This window comes from Euprymna scolopes, chromosome 13 (assembly GCF_053919585.1).
Source record: "Euprymna scolopes isolate OS-2025 chromosome 13, ASM5391958v1, whole genome shotgun sequence".
NCBI classification, from domain to species: domain Eukaryota; kingdom Metazoa; phylum Mollusca; class Cephalopoda; order Sepiida; family Sepiolidae; genus Euprymna; species Euprymna scolopes.
The window spans coordinates 52,708,993-52,731,314 of NC_136494.1; the positions used below are offsets into that span (position 1 = coordinate 52,708,993).

Below are 22,322 nucleotides of genomic sequence, written 5' to 3' on the forward strand. Positions count from 1 at the left end.
GAGAGTCAGAGGGAGTTTGAGGACGACAGACGATAGTCGGTAGTTGGGATTCGAACGTCTAGAAGCAAGACGGTCACTTTCGAAACTTAATATGTGAAGCTTTGAATTCTTGATGATGAAAACCACGACTGGTCGGTAGAAGAAATAAACCCATCATGTGTTTTTATAAACGTCGTCTTTGTGTTGTAATTCTACCAAAAGGTAAAGTGAAAATTGTTATTATATGTCTTGTATATCATGTGGTTTAAAATGTCTTTACATACACATCTTACATACACAATATGAACACTAAGACTGTCTCAACAATATCTCCTCACTCAAAGAGCTTCTATTACACTTCTAAGTGTGAACATTTTATATATATGAAAAATTTTATAACACGAACAATCTCTCTTACAACATCATCTCTCTCTAAGACTCACTCTAATAAGACTCTAAGACTCTCACTATTAATAACAACAAGAACAATAATAATAATAATGAACTATATAACATGTGAAAATCCTGTGTGAAAATCTTGTAGTCTGGAGACTTTTTGGAATCACCACTCTTTTGCTATATAGTAAGACCTCGTCACAAAGTGAGAACACTTTAGGAACATTGTCGCCCTTCATAACGATCTTGTTTTTGATGCTGCAAATAAAGTCATCCTTATCTGCTTTTCTTTTAATTATAGGTAGGGATAAGGGTAATTGTGTTGCATATCATTGTTTATATTATCACAGTCAGTATGAAGAGTAGCAGTGATGAAATCCTCAGAAGGTTCTCTTTCCATAGGTATCAGTCTAGATAGGCTATCAGCATGGCTAATTTGTTTTGATGACAAGTACTCCAGTGTATAATTATAATTCAGTAAGATCTCATCTCAACACTCTATTGGCAGTATATGTCAGTAAGCCTTTTTTTGGCTCTGAAGATCGTAAGGAATGGCTTATGGTCAGTTTGCAATATAAATTTTCTGCCATGTAAGTAATTATGAAATTTTGTTACAGCAAATATGATAATTAGTGCCTCCTTTTCGATCTGTGAGTACTGTCTTTAGGTTGGTAGTAGCAATCTGGATGCATGGGTGATCGGTCTTTTAGTGCCGTTGGGCATTACATAAAGTATACAAGCCCTAACACCATATGAGTTTGCATCACTTACTGCTATTATTTTCAGCTTTGGATCATAGTGTGTAAGAAAAAAATCTGTTGTTAAAGTATCCTTGATTTCCTCAAACACTGCTTGACATTCAGGTGTCCAATTCCAAGCTTTTTCTTTCTTAAGTAATTCATTCAGTGGGGTGCACAAATCATGCATGCTCTTTATGAAGACTTGGTAGTAGTTAGCCAGTCCCAGAAAACTTTTGAGTGGTTGCACATTATCGGGAGCAGGCATGTTCTTTATGGCTTCTGCCCTCTCAAGGTCGGTGTGTCTACTATTTTTATCAATTATGTTTTATTTATTTTTGATATTATTTATTTATTTTTTATATTATTTTATCAATTATGTTTTATTTATTTTTTATATTATTTATTTATTTTTATATTATTTTATAAATTATGTTTTATTTATTTTTTATATTATTTATTTATTTTTTATATTATTTTATCAATTATGTTTTATTTATTTTTTATATTATTTATTTATTTTTATATTATTTTATAAATTATGTTTTATTTATTTTTTATATTATTTATTTATTTTTTATATTATTTTATCAATTATGTTTTATTTATTTTTTATATTATTTATTTATTTTTTATACTATTTTTATCAATTATGTTTTATTTATTTTTTATATTATTTATTTATTTTTTATACTATTTTTATCAATTATGTAACCTAGGTATTTTATCTTGTTCATGAGGAAGTCGCACTTAGCTTCTTTCACTTTAAAACAGAAGCTTTGAATTCTTTTAAAAACCTCATAAATGTGTTTGCGATGCTTGCCTGTAGATTTACTGGCAATAACGATGTTGTTCAAGTAGGCGCAAGTGAAGTCAAGACTGTTTAGTATAGTGTCCATGATCTGTTTGAAGATCGCAGGTGCTACTTTGACCCTGAGAGCTAACCTCTCAAACTTGTAGAGTTCCCTGTGTATTGATGCAGAGAAGTTTAGAACATTCCTCTTTGACAGGGATCTATAAGTACGTATCGCTTAAATCTACCTTAGAAAATATTTTGCCATTGTTTAGTTTGTTGAATACCTTCTCTGATGTGAGAGGGGATTGTGGTAATCTTTTAAAGCTGCATTCAGCCACGGAGAAATCTGCATATACATGAATCTTTTTGGGTCACATATACGGTGCTCACTTTCGATATTATTCTGGCCTTTTGTAGCCAATCCAATTCCTTATTGATTTTCTCGTGTTGCCGCAAACGCAACGTTTCGTTTCTTCTTGAAAACGGGTAGAGCATTTTCCTTCAGTTCAAATCTGACACTTCTTCCGAGACCCAATGAGAAAACTTCAGGAAATTTTTCCTTTAACTCGTCCTTCAGTCATTGTGCCCCCATAGAAGAGTCTTCTACCTTATGAAAGGATTTGGTCCCACAATTGAAATCGCTCCATTCATTTTGTTCTGAAGAGGTTTTCAAATGTCTTATGTACATAGACTTTCCCATTTTGGTAGTGCCATTTAGCTTCACAGGAAGTGTCAGTTCTCCCTGTCTCTGCTCGAGCTGACTTATCTGTCTTATGCATGGGAGGTTTCTTCAATCTTTTCCATGTCTGTAGGTTGATAATGGACAGGTTGGAGCCAAAGTTCAACTGCAACTCCTCTATCTTATTGAGGATGTTGACAGTGACGTATTTCCGCGGTTCTTCTTCCTCGGATCTTGTTTGTCGGACTCTGCCACACGCATTGCATGTTTTGCTTCTGTAAAGACATCTGACGGACTAGCCCGTTGTCCGCTGCAATGGTTGTATGGCCTGGTGGGCGAATTTCGTTTGAAGATTGAATGGCCAATTTTTGATTGTGTCTGGTTTTTCTTCTCTTTTGTTTGTTTTTTCCTATGAGAGTAATCCTTTGGTCTGAAATTAGTCCTTCACATGTATGACACGTCTGATTCCTAGATATTTTGTGAGTCGTTCTTTACACTGACTACATGTTGGCAATCCTTGGCAAACTTCTGGAGAGTGAGCCCTTGTTCACTTTTGAATCTAGATAGGACTTGTCGTCTTATTTCTGCATTTTTTGCTGAGATGAAACTCTGTACAAAAATCAAATGTTTGAAATCGTCCGCTGATAATTCAGCTAACCAAAAATCGTCACAGTGTTTGTTAACAATAGACACGAAGGTGAGATGTCATCATTTTTTGCCAAGTTGTAGCACTTCCATCTCTGGTGAAAAAACGTCATATTCAACTAAAGAGTTCAGATAATAGTTTGACCGCTTCAGAGAATTCCAGCTTCCTGGGTAAAATATAGTCAACGAACTTACTGTGTTCTGTGGTTCCTAGCTTCAGTAGAAGTAGGCAGACGTTTTTGGTATTACTCCACTGTTGGCAGTCAAAAGTGAATAAGTCCTCGCATCTCTTATAAAAAGCATCAGATATCATATCCTTCTTGGTTAGGTAGTTAAACGTATCGATGAAATTCCATATGGTGTTTTGGGAAAATGCGGTGCTGTCATCACTGTGTTCCATCTTATTCAACACTTTTAAAACAATTCCTTGTGTTTCTTCTGTTGAAGTAACAATTTCTTGTCTTGTTCCTTCTATTGAAGAAGCAATTTCTCCTCCAACATATGTTGTTGCTCTGCTTGCTGTTACATTTGGTTTTTAAAACTTTTCTCAAACTTTTGCTGGTGATCCATTTGAGCCCTTAATAATTGCGTAATTATGGCCTTGAAGTCCTCCATATTGGATATCCTTCGCGGGCGAATGACAAAAAAAATTTTTTTTTCTGAAACTGGAAGAAGAAAAATCTCGAAGGAGTAAAAAAATGTTCTTTCTTTTTTGTGTATGTGTCTGAAGGTTGTCAAGTTTGAACTTGGTATTTCTGTGTACAAAACTTTAAAGGCAACTAGCGTGAAAGGAAAAACAACTTTTGCCAAAAATTTAATGCAACAAAAATGGCTCCTTTGCCTGCTAGCAGAAAAAAATGTCTTTGTTTCATAAAATTAAATGTTTATTTACAACGACACTAAGAAGAAGAAAGAAAAAATATCCAAACTCGAGAATAATAAAAAATTGAACAAGTTTCAGTTTTCTAGTTCATAAAATGAAATGTTAATTTCTGACAACAGTCAGAAAAAAATATTCAAACTCGAAGAGAAAAAAAAAACTTGAACAATTTAAAAGTTTCAGTTTGCAATAAATTAATCAATGAACTGTGGACACGTGTGAATAATTAGGTCAGCCTTTAAAAATGGGCAGTTCTGTTCTTCCAAAAGGACAGTTGTATTTTTCTTTCAAGCTGAAAAGCCTAATTTGCATAAAAAGTGGACAGTTATATTTAGAATTCAGGTTAATTCTTTTTCTTGTCTTCAAAAGTAACGTTTTTTTCTTATTTCTTCTTCCTTTGTTACATGTAACAAAAGTTCAAACTACAAAATTTTTTATATGAGAAGTCCTATTTATTTCAGAAACAACAATTATTTAAAAAGAAATAAAAAAACATTACCAAAAATGTTTGGTTTACAGTTGTTTCACTTTTTTTTTAAAGAGACTAAGAGAGTTTACTTACGACTTTGTCCAACTTTTTCCATATTTAAATCAGAGCGTAATTACATGTTTCTTTTTTTTTCCGAGCGTAAGCTGTGTAGAATAGTTATTTTGGTGTAAAAATCAAATTTTCTCACCGCCAAATAGTTGTTTTTTTAGTTTTTTGTGTAAGTCCAAATCCTCGTTCGCTAGTGTTGTGGTGTTAGTATTTGAATAATTGACGAGGGAAAACACAGTAACAGTTAAATAAATATGCATTAACGAAAATACATGAAAGAGGTAATTGAACTATATCTTGGCTCACTGTTGGATTAGTGGTGATCACGACACTCTCCGTATGTCCATCTCTGATTGACTTCGTAAACGGGTCCTCATTATTAAAAAGTGACGTCATGGACAGAAAAGACATCATAGACGGAATAGTTCATTTTTCCAGGCAATAGGGGTGCGTCCCCAACACTGAGAAATATCAAATATATTCAACAAAAAAAGAAAAAGCTTACTTTATGCTTAAATTTTGTATTGAGTCATATCTCAAGAGGGTTTAGCATCTCTTTCATTCTATCGCTTCACCTATGGGACTGGCCGAATTACTACCCAAGTGTAAAGGTCTGTACCTTATTTTAATTTTTAAACTGTGTAGAACACAGAATAGGTAGTTATTTATCCTATTTATATGTATTTATATTATCATTACGTTTATACTCTAGCTAAAACTATCTTTTCTCTATCTTTTTGACTTTATACATAGGATCTATTTTGTGGTCAGGAATTTAAATGAGGGACTATTAAGTTTTGATATTTCGACATTAAGATTTGTAAAGAGCAAAAGTACAAATACTTGTGTAGCCTATAAAAAGAAGAATCTGGTGACAGCCACGGCAATGCTTTTCAGCGTTTCAATGATTATAAAATCATCGATTGGAAATGTGACTTATGTTCCGTTACAGACACCCAATAATACGATGTTCCCGACTGCCATTATTGCCATATCTACAACATGTTGACCAATATATTTATTGTTGCCATTCATTATAGTTGGTAGTTTTTTATATTAGTCTTTCACATTAGCATCTTTTTTAGAACTAATACAACCTCCATGTTTATTAAATATTTTCATTATTCATGTGTCATGTAATTTGTTTTCAAATATAAAAAAATGTATCGAATTCATTTTATGCATATTTGAAATTTCTGTAAATAAAATTATTTTACGATCATTCTTTTTTTATATTTTTCATGATATTAAGTATTGCTTTTCTTTTTCTAATAAGGTATGACTCCACTTTCACCAAGTCCTTCAATGCATCCACGCTTCCTGTTCAATCGATCACAGTCAGTGTTAAGTAGGCAAGTGAGCAGAATGTCAGCCAGCCAAATAAGTCTTGCTGAATCTGTTCCAGGTAATTACTCATCTTATGCATTGCTTTAAATCATTGCTCAGGAATATTATTCACAGAAGGTTTGCTCAGAAACAACCCTAGGTATTTGTCTGACTGCTTTTGGGGAAGCACAGAGTAAGATTTTTTTGTGATAATCTCCATAAAGATTTGTCACTCCTTCAATATTGCCAAGTGAAATGATAAATTAGGCCATCTGTTGTGGCTGTGTAAACAACATCTTAACCTTCAGGAAATACAAATTATTACCGAATTCAGATTAATATGTAATATTATTGCTTATTCAGATTAATATGTAATATTATTGTTTATTCAGATTAATATTTAATATTATTGCTTATTCAGATTAATATTTAATATTATTGCTTATTCAGATTAATATGTAATATTATTGCTTATTCAGATTAATATTTAATATTATTGCTTATTCAGATTAATATTCAATACTATTTCTTATTCAGATTAATATTTAATATTATTGCTTTTTCAGATTAATATGTAATATTATTGCGTATTCAGATTAATATTTAATATTATTTCTTATTCAGATTAATTTTTTTTTTTTTTTTAATTTTTTTTTTTATTACATTTTCACCCCAAACAAGGCAAATTGCCACTTTGGTGTAGGAGGCTACTATCAGGGGCAACAACTGTATGTAATATTATTGCTTATTCAGATTAATATGTAATATTATTGCATATTCAGATTAATATTCAATATTATTGCTTATTCAGATTAATATGTAATATTATTGCTTATTCAGATTAATATGTAATATTATTGCTTATTCAGACTAATATTTAATATTATTGCTTTTTCAGATTAATATTTAATATTATTGCTTATTCAGATTAATATGTAATATTATTGATTATTCAGATTAATAATGTTATTGCTTATTCAGATTAATATTAAATATTATTTCTTATTCAGATGAATATGTAATATTATTGCATATTCAGATCAATAATATTATTGCTTATTCAGATTAATAATAGTATTGCTTATTCAGATTAATATTTAATATTATTGTTTATTCAGATTAATATTTAATATTATTGCTTATTCAGATTAATATGTAATATTATTGCTTATTCAGATTTATAATAGTATTGCATATTCAGATGAATATGTAATATTATTGCTTATTCAGATTAATATGTAATATTATTTCTTATTCAGATTAATATTCATTACTATTGCTTATTCGGATTAATATGTAATATTATTGCTTATTCAGATTAAATGTAATATTATTGCTTATTCAGATTAATTATATTATAGCTTATTCAGATTAATAATATTATTGCTTATTCAGATTAATATTTAATATTATTGCTTATTCAGATTAATATTTAATATTACGGCTTATTCAGATTAATATTTAATATTATTGCTTATTCAGATTAATATGTAATATTATTGCTTATTCAGATTAATACGTAATATTATTTCTTATTCAGATAAATAATAGTATTGCTTATTCAGATTAATATGTAATATTATTGCTTATTCAGATTAATATTTAATATTATTGCTTATTCAGATTAATATTCAATATTATTGCTTATTCAGATTAATATTTAATATTATTGCTTATTCACATGAATATTTTATATTATAGCTTATTCAGATTAATATTAAATACTATGGCTTATTCAGATTAATATTTAATATTATTGCTTATTCAGATTAATATGTAATATTATTGCTCATTCTGATTAATATTCAATATTATTGCTTATTTAGTTTGATATGTAATATTATTGCTTATCCAGATTAATATTTAATATTACTGCTTATTCAGATTAATATGTAATATTGTTGCCTAATCAGATTAGTATGTAATATTTTTGCTTATTAAGAATAATATTTAATATTATTGCTTATTCAGATTAATATGTAATATTATTGCATATTCAGATTAATATGTAATATTTTTGCTTATTCAGACTAATATTTAATATTATTGCTTATTCAGATTAATATGTAATATTATTGATTATTCAGATTAATAATATTATTGCTTATTCAGATTAATATTTAATATTATTTCTTATTCAGATGAATATGTAATATTATTGCATATCAGATCAATAATATTATTGCTTATTCAGATTAATATGTAATATTATTGCTTATTCAGATTAATATTCAATACTATTGCTTATTCAGATTAATATTTAATATTATTGCTTTTTCAGATAATATGTAATATTATTGCTTATTCTGATTAATATTTAATTTATTGCTTTTTCAGATTAATATTTAATATTATTGCTTATTCAGATTAATATTTAATACTATTGCTTATTCAGATTAATATTTAATATTATTGCTTATGCAGATTAATAATATTATTGCTTATTCAGATTAATATGTAATATTATTGCTTATTCAGATTAAATGTAATATTATTGCTTATTCAGATTAATTATATTATAGCTTATTCAGTTTAATAATATTATTGCTTATTCAGATTAATATTTAATATTATTGCTTATTCAGATTAATATGTAATATTATTGCATATTCAGATTAATATTATTATTGCTTATTCAGATTAATATGTAATATTATTGCTTATTCAGATTAATATTTAATATTACGGCTTATTCAGATTAATATTTAATATTATTGCTTATTCAGATTAATATGTAATATTATTGCTTATTCAGATTAAATGTAATATTATTGCTTATTCAGATTAATTATATTATAGCTTATTCAGATTAATAATATTATTGCTTATTCAGACTAATATTTAATATTATTGCTTATTCAGATTAATAATATTATTGCTTATTCAGATTAATATTTAATATTACGGCTTATTCAGATTAATATTTAATATTATTGCTTATTCAGATTAATATATAATATTATTGCTTATTCAGATTAATACGTAATATTATTTCTTATTCAGATTAATAATAGTATTGCTTATTCAGATTAATATGTAATATTATTGCTTATTCAGATTAATATTAAATATTATGTCTTATTCAGATTAATATTCAATATTATTGCTTATTCAGATTAATATTTAATATTATTGCTTATTCACATGAATATTTAATATTATAGCTTATTCAGATTAACATTAAATACTATGGCTTATTCAGATTAATATTTAATATTATTGCTTATTCAGATTAATATTTAATATTATTGCTCATTCTGATTAATATTCAATATTATTGCTTATTTAGTTTGATATGTAATATTATTGCTTATTCAGATTAATATTTAATATTACTGCTTATTCAGATTAATATGTAATATTGTTGCCTAATCAGATTAGTATGTAATATTTTTGCTTATTAAGAATAATATTTAATATTATTGCTTATTCAGATTAATATCTAATACTATTGCTTATTCAGATTAATATGTAATATTATTGCTTATTCAGATTAATATGTAATATTATTGCTTATTCAGACTAATATTTAATATTATTGCTTATTCAGATCATTATGTAATATTATTGATTATTCAGATTAATAATATTATTGCTTATTCAGATTAATATTTAATATTATTTCTTATTCAGATTAATATGTAATATTATTGCATATCAGATCAATAATATTATTGATTATTCAGATGAATATGTAATATTATTGCTTATTCAGATTAATATTCAATATTATTGCTTATTCAGATTAATATTTTATATTATTGCTTATTCAGTTTAATATTCAATAGTATTACTTATTCAGATTAATATTCAATACTATTGCTTATTCAGATTAATATTTAATATTATTGCTTATTCAGATTAATATGTAATATTATTGCTTTTTCAGATTAATATGTAATATTATTGCTTATTCAGACTAATATTTTATATTATTGCTTATTCAGATTAATATTCAATATTATGGCTTATTCAGATTAATATTTAATATTATTGCTTATTCAGATTAATATTTAATATTATTGCTTATTAAGATTAATATTTTATATTTTTGCTTATTCAGATTAATATTTAATATTATTGCTTATTCAGATTAATATTCAATACTATTGCTTATTCAGATTAATATTTAATATTATTGCTTATTCAGATTAATATGTAATATTATTGCTCATTCTGATTAATATCAAATATTATTGCTTATTGAGATTAATATTTAATATTATTGCTTATTCAGATTAATATTCAATATTATGGCTTATTCAGTGTAATATTTAATATTATTGCTTATTAAAATTAATATTTAATATTGCTGCTTATTCAAATTAATATTTAATATTATTGCTTATCCAGATTAATATTCAATATTATTTCTTATTCACTTTAATATTCATTACTATTGCTTATTCAGATTAATATTCAATATTATTGCTTATTCAGATTAATATGTAATATTATTGCTTTTTCAGATTAATATTTAATATTATTGCTTATTAAAATTAATATTTAATATTGCTGCTTATTCAAATTAATATTTAATATTTTTGCTTATTCAGATTAATATTTAATATAGTGGCTTATTCAGATTAATATGTAATATTATTGCTTGGCCAGATTAATATTCAATACTATTGCTTATTCAGTTTAATATTTAATATTATTGCTTATTCAGATTAATATTTAATATTATTGCTTATTCAGATTAATATGTAATATTATTGCTTATACAGATTAATAATATCATTGCTTTTTCAGATTAATATGTAATATTATTGCTTATTCAGATTAAATGTAATATTATTGCTTATTCAGATTAATTATATTATTGCTTATTCGGAGTAATATTAAATATTATTGCTTATTCAGATTAATAATATTATTGCTTATTCAGATTAATATTTAATTGTATTGCTTATTCAGATTAATATGTGATATTATTGCTTATTCAGATCAATAATATTATTGCTTATTCGGAGTAATATTAAATATTATTGCTTATTCAGATTAATAATATTATTGCTTATTCAGATTAATATTTAATATTATTGCTTATACAGATTAATAATATCATTGCTTTTTCAGATTAATATGTAATATTATTGCTTATTCAGATTAAATGTAATATTATTGCTTATTCAGATTAATTATATTATTGCTTATGCAGATAATTATGTAATATTATTGCTTATTCAGATTAATAATATTATTGCTTATTCGGAGTAATATTAAATATTATTGCTTATTCAGATTAATAATATTATTGCTTATGCAGATTAATATTTAATTGTATTGCTTATTCAGATTAATATGTGATATTATTGCTTATTCAGATCAATAATATTATTGATTATTCAGATTATATGTAATATTATTGCTTATTCAGATCAATAATATTATTGCTTATTCAGATTAATATTTTATATTATTGCTTATTAAGATTAATATTTAATATTATTGCTTATTCAGATTAATATGTAATATTATTGCTTATTCAGATTAATATGTAATATTATTGCTTTTTCAGAGTAATAATAGTACTGCTTATTCAGATTAATATGTAATATTATTGCTTATTCAGATTAATATTTAATATTATTACTTATTCAGATTAATATTCAGTGTATAGAGTGTCTTACTTAAGGGGGCGGTTTGTCAGGAATTTGTTTATGTTTGATTTGAAGACATAGTAGTCAGGTAGGAAACAGGCAAATGGGAGAACGTTCCACAGTAGTGCACTTCTGAGAAAGAAACTCTGCTCATGGAATCTACGTTTGGATTTAGGCACAGATAAAGAGTGGGGAAAATTATTGACAGTAGTTTCAGCCAGACGGGTGTTTCTCATGAAAGATTGGCGAGGGTGGACGAGAGATTGGAGCTCAGACGAGCACTTGCCATGGAAATAACGATAAAACAAAGACAGGCTCGCAACGTCTCTTCTGTGGGAGAGAGGCTGCAGGGAAGAGAAAAGGGCACCCCCCCACCAAACCACGAAGTCTATTTTGTACTCTGTCAAGGCAGGATAGGCTTTTTTTAGCAGCTCCTGCCCAAATGTCGCAGCATTACTCCATCCTTGGACGTACTTGGCTTTTACATAGATAGAGAATTGCATCAGTAGTGAGATATTTTCTGGAGCGGTAGAAGGATCCCACCATTTTCCCAGCGTCCTTGGCAACAGACCTGATGTACGTTTTCCATTTCAGATCAGGAGTAAAGATCAAACCCAGAAGCTTGTCAAAACATGGAGCCTCCCCAAGACAAGAGCCATCCATTTCAATTGATGCCAGATGGGGATCAGAGCATTGATGATGTAAAGATAGAAGCTTGGTTTTGGATGCATTAAAAGTGACCAGCCATCTCTTCCCCCACTGTACCACGTGCTCAAGATCAGAGGAGAGAGAATTAGAGAGAACTTTGTCATTTACGGCCTTTGATATGTTGCCATAGATGGTCGTGTCATCAGCATAGATGTCAACGAAAGATTTTAGTATGTGTTTTGGGAGATCATTGATGTAGATCAGGAAGAGAGTTGTGCCCAGCTTGGTCCCTTGAGGGACTCCAGCATTAATACTGTGGGCCTCTGATTTCTACCCATCAACCACTACTCTTTTGAACCTATTGGAAAGAAATGATTTAATGATTGAGAAAACATTTTCAGTGATACTGTAGCTAGAAATCTTGTGAAGTAGGCCCTTATGCTATACCTTATCGAAGGCCTTCAATATGTCAAGAGCAATTGCCCTGGAAAGGAAGCCTTTGTCAAGAGATTCACTAATCCTATGAGATATAACCGTTAGCACATCTACTGTAGATCTTGCAAAGCAGAAAACATATTGCATGTCACTAAAAAGGTTGTTTCTGTTGAGGTGGTTGACTACTTCATTATTTAATATGGAGTCCAACAACATACTCATGACACACAGGAGACTTAATGGTCTGTACTGAGAGGGAGATAACTTTTCACCTGAATTTTTAAATACAGGGCATACTGATGAGGTTTTCCACGGTATTGGAAAGCACTTCTCCTTAAGGCAACGCTTAAACAGTTTTGTAAGTATGGGGGCAAGTTCTGATTGGAGCTTTTTCAGCACTATAACTGGAATGCTGTCAGGGCCAGTTGCTTTACTGGAATCAAGGTTCTTGATTAGCTTGGTGACCTCACGCATATATGTTGCATAGCGTGTTGTCTGTTATAGGAGGAAATACGGGGAGTTGGTGGCCTTTGTTGCATAGGGTAGAATTAGCTGCAAAGTTCTTGGCAAATAGTCTGTCCTTGTCTGATGCTGATGAGATGACCTCAGGTCCATTGATGATGGTTGGGATAGAACGCACGCTTCTGTTCAAGATCCTCTTTGCTATTTACCAGAACTGGTGGGAACCAAGCCGCTGCTCAACTACTTTGGATTTAACAGGCTGAGCATATAGCTCTCTTGCATTTTTTATTACTCTTTTACAGTGGTTGCTGGCAGTCCCGAAAGCAGCTTTAATCTCAGTACATCTATTACATTGGTAGCTATGGAAAAAGTGATTTCTGTGCGTGATGGCAGCAGCACATTCAGGGGAGAACCATGGTTGGCTGTAAGGTTTTTGTTGGAATTTTTTAGATGGTATGAATTGGTCTATGCCTACAATTAACCATTCGGTCAGGTCTGATACTATAGAGGACACATCCTTTTTAAACATGGAATGCAGAGGTAGGTCAGATATGAATGTACTATCCCAGTTAGCCATAGAGTATCGATATACAGTACGGTGGAGAGGTACGTCTGAAGACTTATTACATTTCATTTTTATCTTAACTGCTACAACAGAGTGGTCGGAGAATCCCAGAGGAAATAGAACAGAAGGTTGGAACGTAGACCCCTGATGTTAGAGAAGGAGACCTGGTAGTAGGGGTCTACATTGGAGGATAGGGTTCTAGGTTTATTCGTGTTTTTTTTTGAGATTTGTCATGTTGAGGTTTTGGGATTTGTGGAGCAGGTCAGTAGACTTGGTTGGAGCAGAACAGAGAAGGAAAGTAAGAGAGAAAAAGACAAGAATTTTTTTTTTTTTTTTTTTTAGCACATGATAAGGTAAAGTCGCAACAATTACCCACTAATAAGGCATCGAGAGGCCCAACCAGAAACTACTGTATGGTCCAGAATCCATTCACCAAATGGCAATACAGCAGCCCCAGTACTTTGCACCTGCTGATAAGACAGCCTCCTTAGTGGTTATCCAAGGTTCGGGTCCCTGACTATCAGGCGGGTAACGTCAGCCCAGACAAAACGTTTACCTCCAGCACCCTTACTAGTGATATGGCCACAGAAATTTTCCGACATCTCAGGCTACTGTTTACAATGTACTACCGACCTGGAAAGCAGCTTTTTCTTCACCCTTTTTCAGAAAAATCACTCATTGGAAATGAGGACTGAAGGACAACAAAGGAGAAGTGAGAGTTACTGGAGCTGCCGATAACACATCCACATGCATTATCTACTCTCCATTAAAAAAACAAAAAAAAACAATGAAAAAAAAAAGGTGAGAAGGACTTATTAATATCTACTTAGTATAAGTCCGTTGCCCCATTCCCAGCTTAGGGTAGTACTTGAAGATAGTCTCCCCTCCCATGTTGATGCATGGATACTTTTTGCTTTTATCTACCTCGAGCTAGGATGTTCGACTGTTCTAGCTCCACCCCATAATAAATATGCTATAATGGAACTTTTATCAAATTGGAAAGTCTGGTTATTTTTAACTCGTATAAAAATCTGGTTAAGAAGTAATACCTTTAGGGTTACATATTAAATTTAGACTAGCTAGAAGTAATGCATACTTTAGAAGAAAAAAAAAAGCCGCGTGTTTTTGAGTTTATATAATATGCAAATATAATTTGGGAAATGTTCAATTTCATAGGAGACTTTTTTTTCTCTCGTTTTAAATATAAGAAAAAGTATTGGTTAATAATAGTAAGTTTTCGTAGATGCATTGTGAGTTTTCTGCTAATTGTTTGATGTAGGTTCTTTGCAGTTTCCCCACATCCCTGTTTTGGCATCCACAAAAGAACATGATTTTATCTTTAGTCCTCCAGTATCAGAATTTTATTTGTTTGGATGAATAAAAAAAAAAGAAACAAAAATAGGTCGTATGTAATAGAACAATCAAGTATCTTTTGTTTTAAAGTTGAAAAAAATATAAATTTCTTGAATTTGAAACACAATAAAATTTGTACATGATTCCTATCATTTAAGGGGTTCCTTCATAGGCTTGTTATCCCACATTTCACACTAGATAAAGTTGGTAATGGCGGGGAGATATAAACTGGGAGGAATTGATGTCAATTTCACTAACCTCTTGCAAGCATCAAAAAAAGATGAGGTTCCTCGAATCTTCAAATTTGTCAAATTTGTATCCACATTTCAATATAGATAGGAACAAGTCCTTCAAAACACAAGCTCAGTTAATTGAATTGTGTCTTTCTAATTGCTCTTCCACAAACTAGAAAAGATACGTGTTTATTCAAAGATGCCGCATTTTGCAATGTCAGCCCCACAAAGATGGCCTCCAGGTGTATTCAGATTTCAAACAGTTTCATACAAAATCAAAAGTATGAAAGTAAAATACAAAGTGTAAATACAAGTACTGATGGAACAATGACTTAAAAAAAAATCACATTTCATCTTTGTAGGAAAATTTGACTGTCTGATCGCTTTTATCTTGTCCAGCCCAGTCCTTGTTGATTCGCATGTTTAGTTCACTTTCTGTGGAATTTTGCTACCAAGAATGACATTTTTAAGACAAGTCTCAATTAAGGAAAAGTTATTTCTAGTGAGTTCAGTAAAATGTGCTCTCGTCATTAAAATGCCGAATACAATTTACTGTTCATTTTAGACAGTATGACTTCTGCTTGTTTAGTTGTATCAGCCAAATTGCAAAGTTATCAGTCTCCATCAAACATTTTCTATACAAGACACTTCCTGCTTCTTGCAAATACCAATGTCAAGCCATTTTTTCTTTTAACTTGTCGACTGACATACAGAAAATGTAAAAAAGACATATTATAAACAGATAGAGAGATATTATTATTCTGAAGTACACCAACAGTGACCTAAAAAATATGGCTTCTCCATCGGGCAATTGCATTATAGACGGGTTTACTTATTTATTTATTATTTATTTATTTATTTGCAGATTGTTATCCTCATCTTTATAGCTGTTCTTTCGCAATATTTCGGACAACTATTCGTCTGGCTTTCATCAGATGGTTAATCGTGACGGGATGGGAATGCTAAATCTCTTAATTGTATCCTTAGTAATTACTGCCTTCCATAGTTGTTGTCATTTTACCACGTTTTGGCCAACTAATACTCTGGCCAACTTTGGGTAGGATTGAAAGCACTTCATTCAGACAATGTCCACCTGGTACCATAGAGATTCAACGTCTCTATCCACTGCACAACAGGACCAACCTGATGACGGCCAGAGTAATAGTTGGCCAGAACGTCATGAAACAACAACTATAAAGATGAGGATAATAATCCGTAAATAAATAAATTACTCCTCTCAAAGAATTCCAATAATTAAATAAGACTGGTTTCTGTTGTATAAGATTATTGCATCAACAGTATCATCTGGAATACTATATGCTAGATGAATTTAATTTCATTATCCGTCTGTTGAATTAGAGAAATCTACAAGCAATAAAATAGACTTCAGATTTCTTTCTTCTTCCATAATTCACTGAACCATTATGATTGTGCAGACGTTGATCTATATTTATGAAAGCTATTTTGATTTCGACCGACTAAAGAATTTTCTCAATTTCAGGTAGTATTCAACTGAACATATTCAATTGTATATTTGGCAGTAATGGTTGTTAGAGTTCTTCCTCATTAGTTTGAGGAAATACTAAAGTCTCCTTTTCTTTTCTTTTTTTGGAGTATGCACCATTTTTTCTATTTTTTGGAGTATGCACCATTTTTTCTATTTATCAATGTATGATATACAGTGTTACAGAATTCAAACAGTATATCAATAAATTTCCCTGTTTCTCAGATTTCGGGAATAATTTTAGGTGCTTTACCATTTTTTTTTAATGTTTATAGAGCTGTTTTCATCTGATCCATGGTAAAATTCCCAGCTTCCTATAGTCTGAAACAGCGAAATGTAGGCTTGCCCGTGTACTAAAACACACTCCTGCAGTTGAGTTCTGGATGGTATAATCTCAGTCGTTCTATCCTCTCAGATGTTTCAAATTCATTTCTTGTGGTACCAGCCGATATTGGTATCACTGCCTTTGGAGGTGGGAGGTTAGATTATGGGCTTTTAAAGAATAAATTCATCAGAAATTAAGATTAGGAAAGAAAGTTTGCTGAAGAAAAGATATAAGAAAACAGTTATTTAGCAATCGCTAGATTGAGCTACTAAGATTGAAAATGTATTATCCAATTTTATTTTAATTTTATTCTTTGAATTTATTTTCTTTTGAAAGTATCCTTTCTTTAAATTTCATCCAGTATTATTTGCAAATCCAGTATCACATTACATAGGAATTTTTAGTTGATTCTTAGCCTGTAAATCTACAAATTACTATAATTTTTTATGGTTTGTTTTCAATTTAGAAATCATAGTTGATTATAATCGCCCCTCATCAGTGTGGTTAATTTACCAACTAGTTTGGTAGGCCAGTTATAATAATGGTCCATCAACTCAGTTTGCAAGGGAAATCTACTGTAGAATTTTCGAAAATGTTGTTTCAGTTATTTTTGTATTTGCTGCTCATAACTTTCAAACATAATTAGTCCACTTCCGATTTTCTTCCATTTTTGTCTGATCTTTGATATGGCAACATGTTTGCCAAATCTCTCTCGCATTTTCCCGTTTTGGTTTAATCACCAAAGTGACAACATCCGTTTGACCAATGATCTTATTTCGTCCAGGTTAATTCTATGAAATTTGGTGCTTTTCACCCACCAGGCCAGTTCTGGGGATTTACCTGTACATATCTGAATAATTCTGTCTTTTCATTAATCCACATATTAGAAGCTTTGAAATGTGTACTCATAATTTGATATATTACTTGTAAGTACGAATAAATCCATTTTTGTTCTTTTTCGTTTATCATTTTTGTTTAAGGAATCGATAATTCGTCTAAACTTGTCACAGGAAACATGTTTAAAATGCTTTATTAGAATGCCTATTTTTGATTTTTTTTTTGTTTGTTTCTTCATAGACAGTGCTACACATTTGGTAGAAGAAGAAGAATCATCTACAAACGCTGGACTGCCAGAATTGTTGTTCTATATGAAAGCTTGTGGTGGTTTTTTTATTTCTTTTTTGGTGCTGTTGATGTTTGCTATTTCTATTGCTGTGCAAACAAGTTCTGCTTGGTGGCTCACCTACTGGATTCAACAGGTATATAACTTGTTTTTTTTTCATTATTGTTTTGTGAACTTTTTCCATTTTTCATTAAGAAATGATTGGGTTATTGGTGGAGCAGATCTGATGATTTCAAAAATCAAGTGCAGTGAAACCAGTTCTTCGTCACCAATGACTGAAATCGATGCATCTAAAATGTATTTTGCTTTTGTACTGCGGTTTTATTGGTTGGTAAATTATTTCCAACAGATTTCTTTTACATTGGAAATTTCCAATAAGAAATCAACATCTAATATTTATTATCTAGTAAATCATTGACCAGCCCATTTAGTATAATGGTAAAAGTGTTCACTAATGGGTCAGGAGGCCAGAATTCAATCCTCAGTCGAGTCATAGCAAAGACTTGAAATGGTACTTGATGCCTCTTTACTAAAATCTCAACATTATAAAGTGAGAATCAAGGGTAAGTTGAATATCCCCCCCCCCCCTTCATCCTGTATCTCAGTGTGATAGCTTTCTGGGCAAATATGTTAGAAAAGGAAGGGCAAAAAATGTTAAAAGACATGTTGGGGAGAATTAAATTATTTATTTGAAAAAAAAAATTATAACATAATATAAAAAAAAATATATTGATAGAATTAGGCAAATAGATTATAAAATGCGTCTACACGCAAATATTTTTGCTTTTTTTCCACCTGCTCGACTAGTCATGCCCATTAATTTTAATATGGAATATAAGTTTACTAAAAATCATTACTATTGTTGTTAAAGTGACCTTGAGAGGCCATTTTCACCTTATCTGCATCTGTCTGGAAGATCACTGATGAATTATGAGCAAATATTTTTTAAATGTTTGTCTCAAAATGGACTTATTCTGCATACATATTCGATAAAATTAATTGTTGGTTTTTAATCAAGAAATAAAAATTTTAATTTATTTTAAAGTTAATTTTACTTGCCTCCTTATAAAACAAAATTTAAATATTTAACCATAATTCATCACTAACCATGTTAACAAGATGCAGCAAAGTTGAAGCAAACAAAATGGGCATTCAAAGCAAGTGATGGTTTTTATAAAATTATATCACTCATATTTTTTGTCAAAATAAATAACATTTTTTTTCATGTGCAGCAAGATAATGTTTTTACAAGATGTCTGTCTCTATCAAAGAACTGCCTGATCTATAAGTCGCTCTCATTGAAATTTTGTTTTGTGAAACGAAGAACCTTGGTTTCATTTTAAAACTGTTTTTGTTTACAAACAAGAGGACATTTTTATAAAACAAAAATAAAACGCTCATCACTTAATTTTTTGTGAAAATGTTAATATAAACTTATGTTATAAATGGTATGTTTAGAAAATGTTAATATAAACATAAATAAAGAAAACTTAAACTTAGTTTATGATTATTAGATTAGAAGTGAATATTAGATTCGGTATATTATGATTTAAAATCTGATTTTAATTGATTCATTAATTTAATGAATTTAATTGATCGACTGATTTAATGGATTTTATTTGATCCATTAACGGTAATGGTAATAGTGTCATTAAAAAACACTTGTTTTCTTACTTTTCTATCCCTTAAATTCTTTTCCTTTCTTTGTTCCCCTTCCAATAACAAAGTTTTATTCCAGTGAACAAGGTTCATTGTTCTTTCTGCTTAAATATAGAGTTTAGATTAGCTAACCTTTTTAATGTGAGGTCGTCATTCTTATTGCTTTTTATTTTTTAATATTTTTATTAAAAGTTTCAAACATTCAATAATATAATTTTGTGTAAACATATTGCTCCATGAAATGATCGTCCCTAATCTTTAGAAAGCTTATTACTATTCAAAGATTAAGATAAATAATCTTTTGAAAAACTTTATGGTTATTTTTGGTCAGTTCAAATTTTGTTTTTCACTGGATTTGTTTTCCAATTTCAAAACTTTTATTTTAATTTTCTACATTTCAGAATGTCACTGATGACAATAATAACCAAAGTCGTGAACCTGTTGGAATAAGCAATCATCCGCGAGTGCACATTTATGCTGCAATCTATGGTCTTACTGTTTTAGTAACTATATTAGTACACTTTCTACGCGGTTACATTTATGTGAAGGTAAGTGAAGTATTATGATGCAGATTAAAAGATCTAGAAATCAAATTGGTATTAAATGTTTTTTTCCTTTAAATAAGACATGCGATTTTATATTAATTGTTAAGTTAGTTCAAGATATCTTAAAAGAATAACTATTTTTATTTCATGCTTCGACTAGTAGGCTGCCCGGCGTTCCCCAGCCGTAAAATATGCTTGAACATGATTCTTTAATTCATGCAGATTTCCTATTTATTATTATAGAGCCACTACTGTATTAATTATTATATTGTACCCAATATATTGTAGTAGCCTTCTGGTGTGACCTGTCGTAGAATACGCTTAAATATGGTATTTTAATTCATGCAGATTTCGTATTTATTATTACAGAGCCAATTCTCTATTGAATATTATATTGTACCCAATATATAATAATAATTTCAAAAGTTAAAAAAGAAAAAATGACTTGGGTACCATCAGCTAGAATCGAAATCAAAACATTTAGTGGTCTAACCTTGGTCACTACCGTTTTGAGCTATGGACAGATGGATAAGAAAGTTTAAAAATTAAGCCACTTCAAGCTATGAATGCATATTTATGCATGTGCAGAAGTAATAATGTGAAATATTGTATTTATTTTTTTAATAAACACATTTTCATTACTTTATCCACTTTTCAATGATATTTCATGACTTTTGCAATGGGATAGCAAGGAATAATCAAGTTAATAAATGAAAAAGAATTGTAGCAGAAACAAATGGAACTTTTTTCTTTCGCAAATCAATGCCTCTCACCTGTGTGATTTGGCCACATACTGACCAATCAGGGGTGTGGCGCATTAACCCTTTCTCCCCCCTAAGGAACATACAGCTTCCGGTTTGAAGGAAAAAAAAATCTTGCTTACCGAGAGAGATGCAAAAAAAAACTCCTGCTTTCCTCGCTCTCTCCATCTCTATGTTATTGACGGTATTGACAATTCCCACTGGGAATAACTACCGTGACTGCACCAGGTGGCCAGAGTCGAGTTTCGACCAGGAATATATCTCCCTGTGAACATTCACCAGAATAAACCTTCTTTTCTTTGTTACTTTTATTGAAGTTGTTGTGTTCGTTGTTTCAGTAGCTTGTGTTGAAATATTTTCTTTGGTTGTGCTCCAAAACCACAAACCCTGAAGAATCTTCCTTGCGGAGAATAAACGCTTCTCTTTATCCCTTGTTTTATTTTGTAGACAACTGTTAAAGGTGCCAACTGGTGTCACAACCAACTTTTGCAAAATGTTGTCCGCTTTCCTATGGACTTTTTTGATTGCAATCCGGTTGGAAGAATTTTGAACCGATTCTCTTCTGATATGGACGAAGGTCAGTCTTTTCTTTACTCAAACAGACAATCCTGCATTTCTTTTTGTAGTTAAATTATTGATTGTTAGCTATTCTGTACTTTCCTAAACAGATTGTTAACTATTCTGCACTTGTCAGCTATCAATGTCCAGAGTTACATTCCATGCTCCAAAATCTGGCACACTACTCCAAAAGTAGGATTAGTCTCTGAAAAACAGGCTTTTTTTATTCAAACCGACAGCATCTCACTTGGTGAAAATTTGTGTTAGGTTGTGTGATCCTTGAGAATAGAATTAAATGAGCATCGCAATTTTGTTTGTTTTTCTATTATTCAGCAACTGAACTCTACAAGACGTGCAGCCACGTGGGCGTTTTCTGTGGCAATTTTCTCTAGACTTTTATCAACTCATTTTCTCCAACTGAATAATTACAATAAGTGACGATAATTATATAAAAGCAATTTTTTCAAAACTATATCTTTTTATAGACTAGCTGAAGTATCTGTTTACACTGGATGAAAGATTATAATAAAAATAGTTTATTGAATTCATATGTATTGTGTTATCTTGTA

General features: G+C 30.1%; 1 protein-coding gene across 4 annotated transcripts in view; it reads left to right on the forward strand.

Annotated features, from left to right (window-relative positions):
* Positions 1–22,322, forward strand: part of LOC145292023 (ATP-binding cassette sub-family C member 5-like) — a 358,649-nt gene that overhangs the window by 292,912 nt on the left and 43,415 nt on the right. For all 4 annotated transcript variants that reach the window (XM_080138030.1, XM_080138031.1, XM_080138032.1 and 1 more), the window contains 4 exons: positions 5,927–6,055; positions 18,185–18,366; positions 20,291–20,437; positions 21,643–21,772. In XM_080138030.1, coding sequence (XP_079994156.1) covers positions 5,927–6,055; positions 18,185–18,366; positions 20,291–20,437; positions 21,643–21,772 — 588 coding nt within the window. The remainder of the gene's footprint in view (positions 1–5,926; positions 6,056–18,184; positions 18,367–20,290; positions 20,438–21,642; positions 21,773–22,322) is intronic.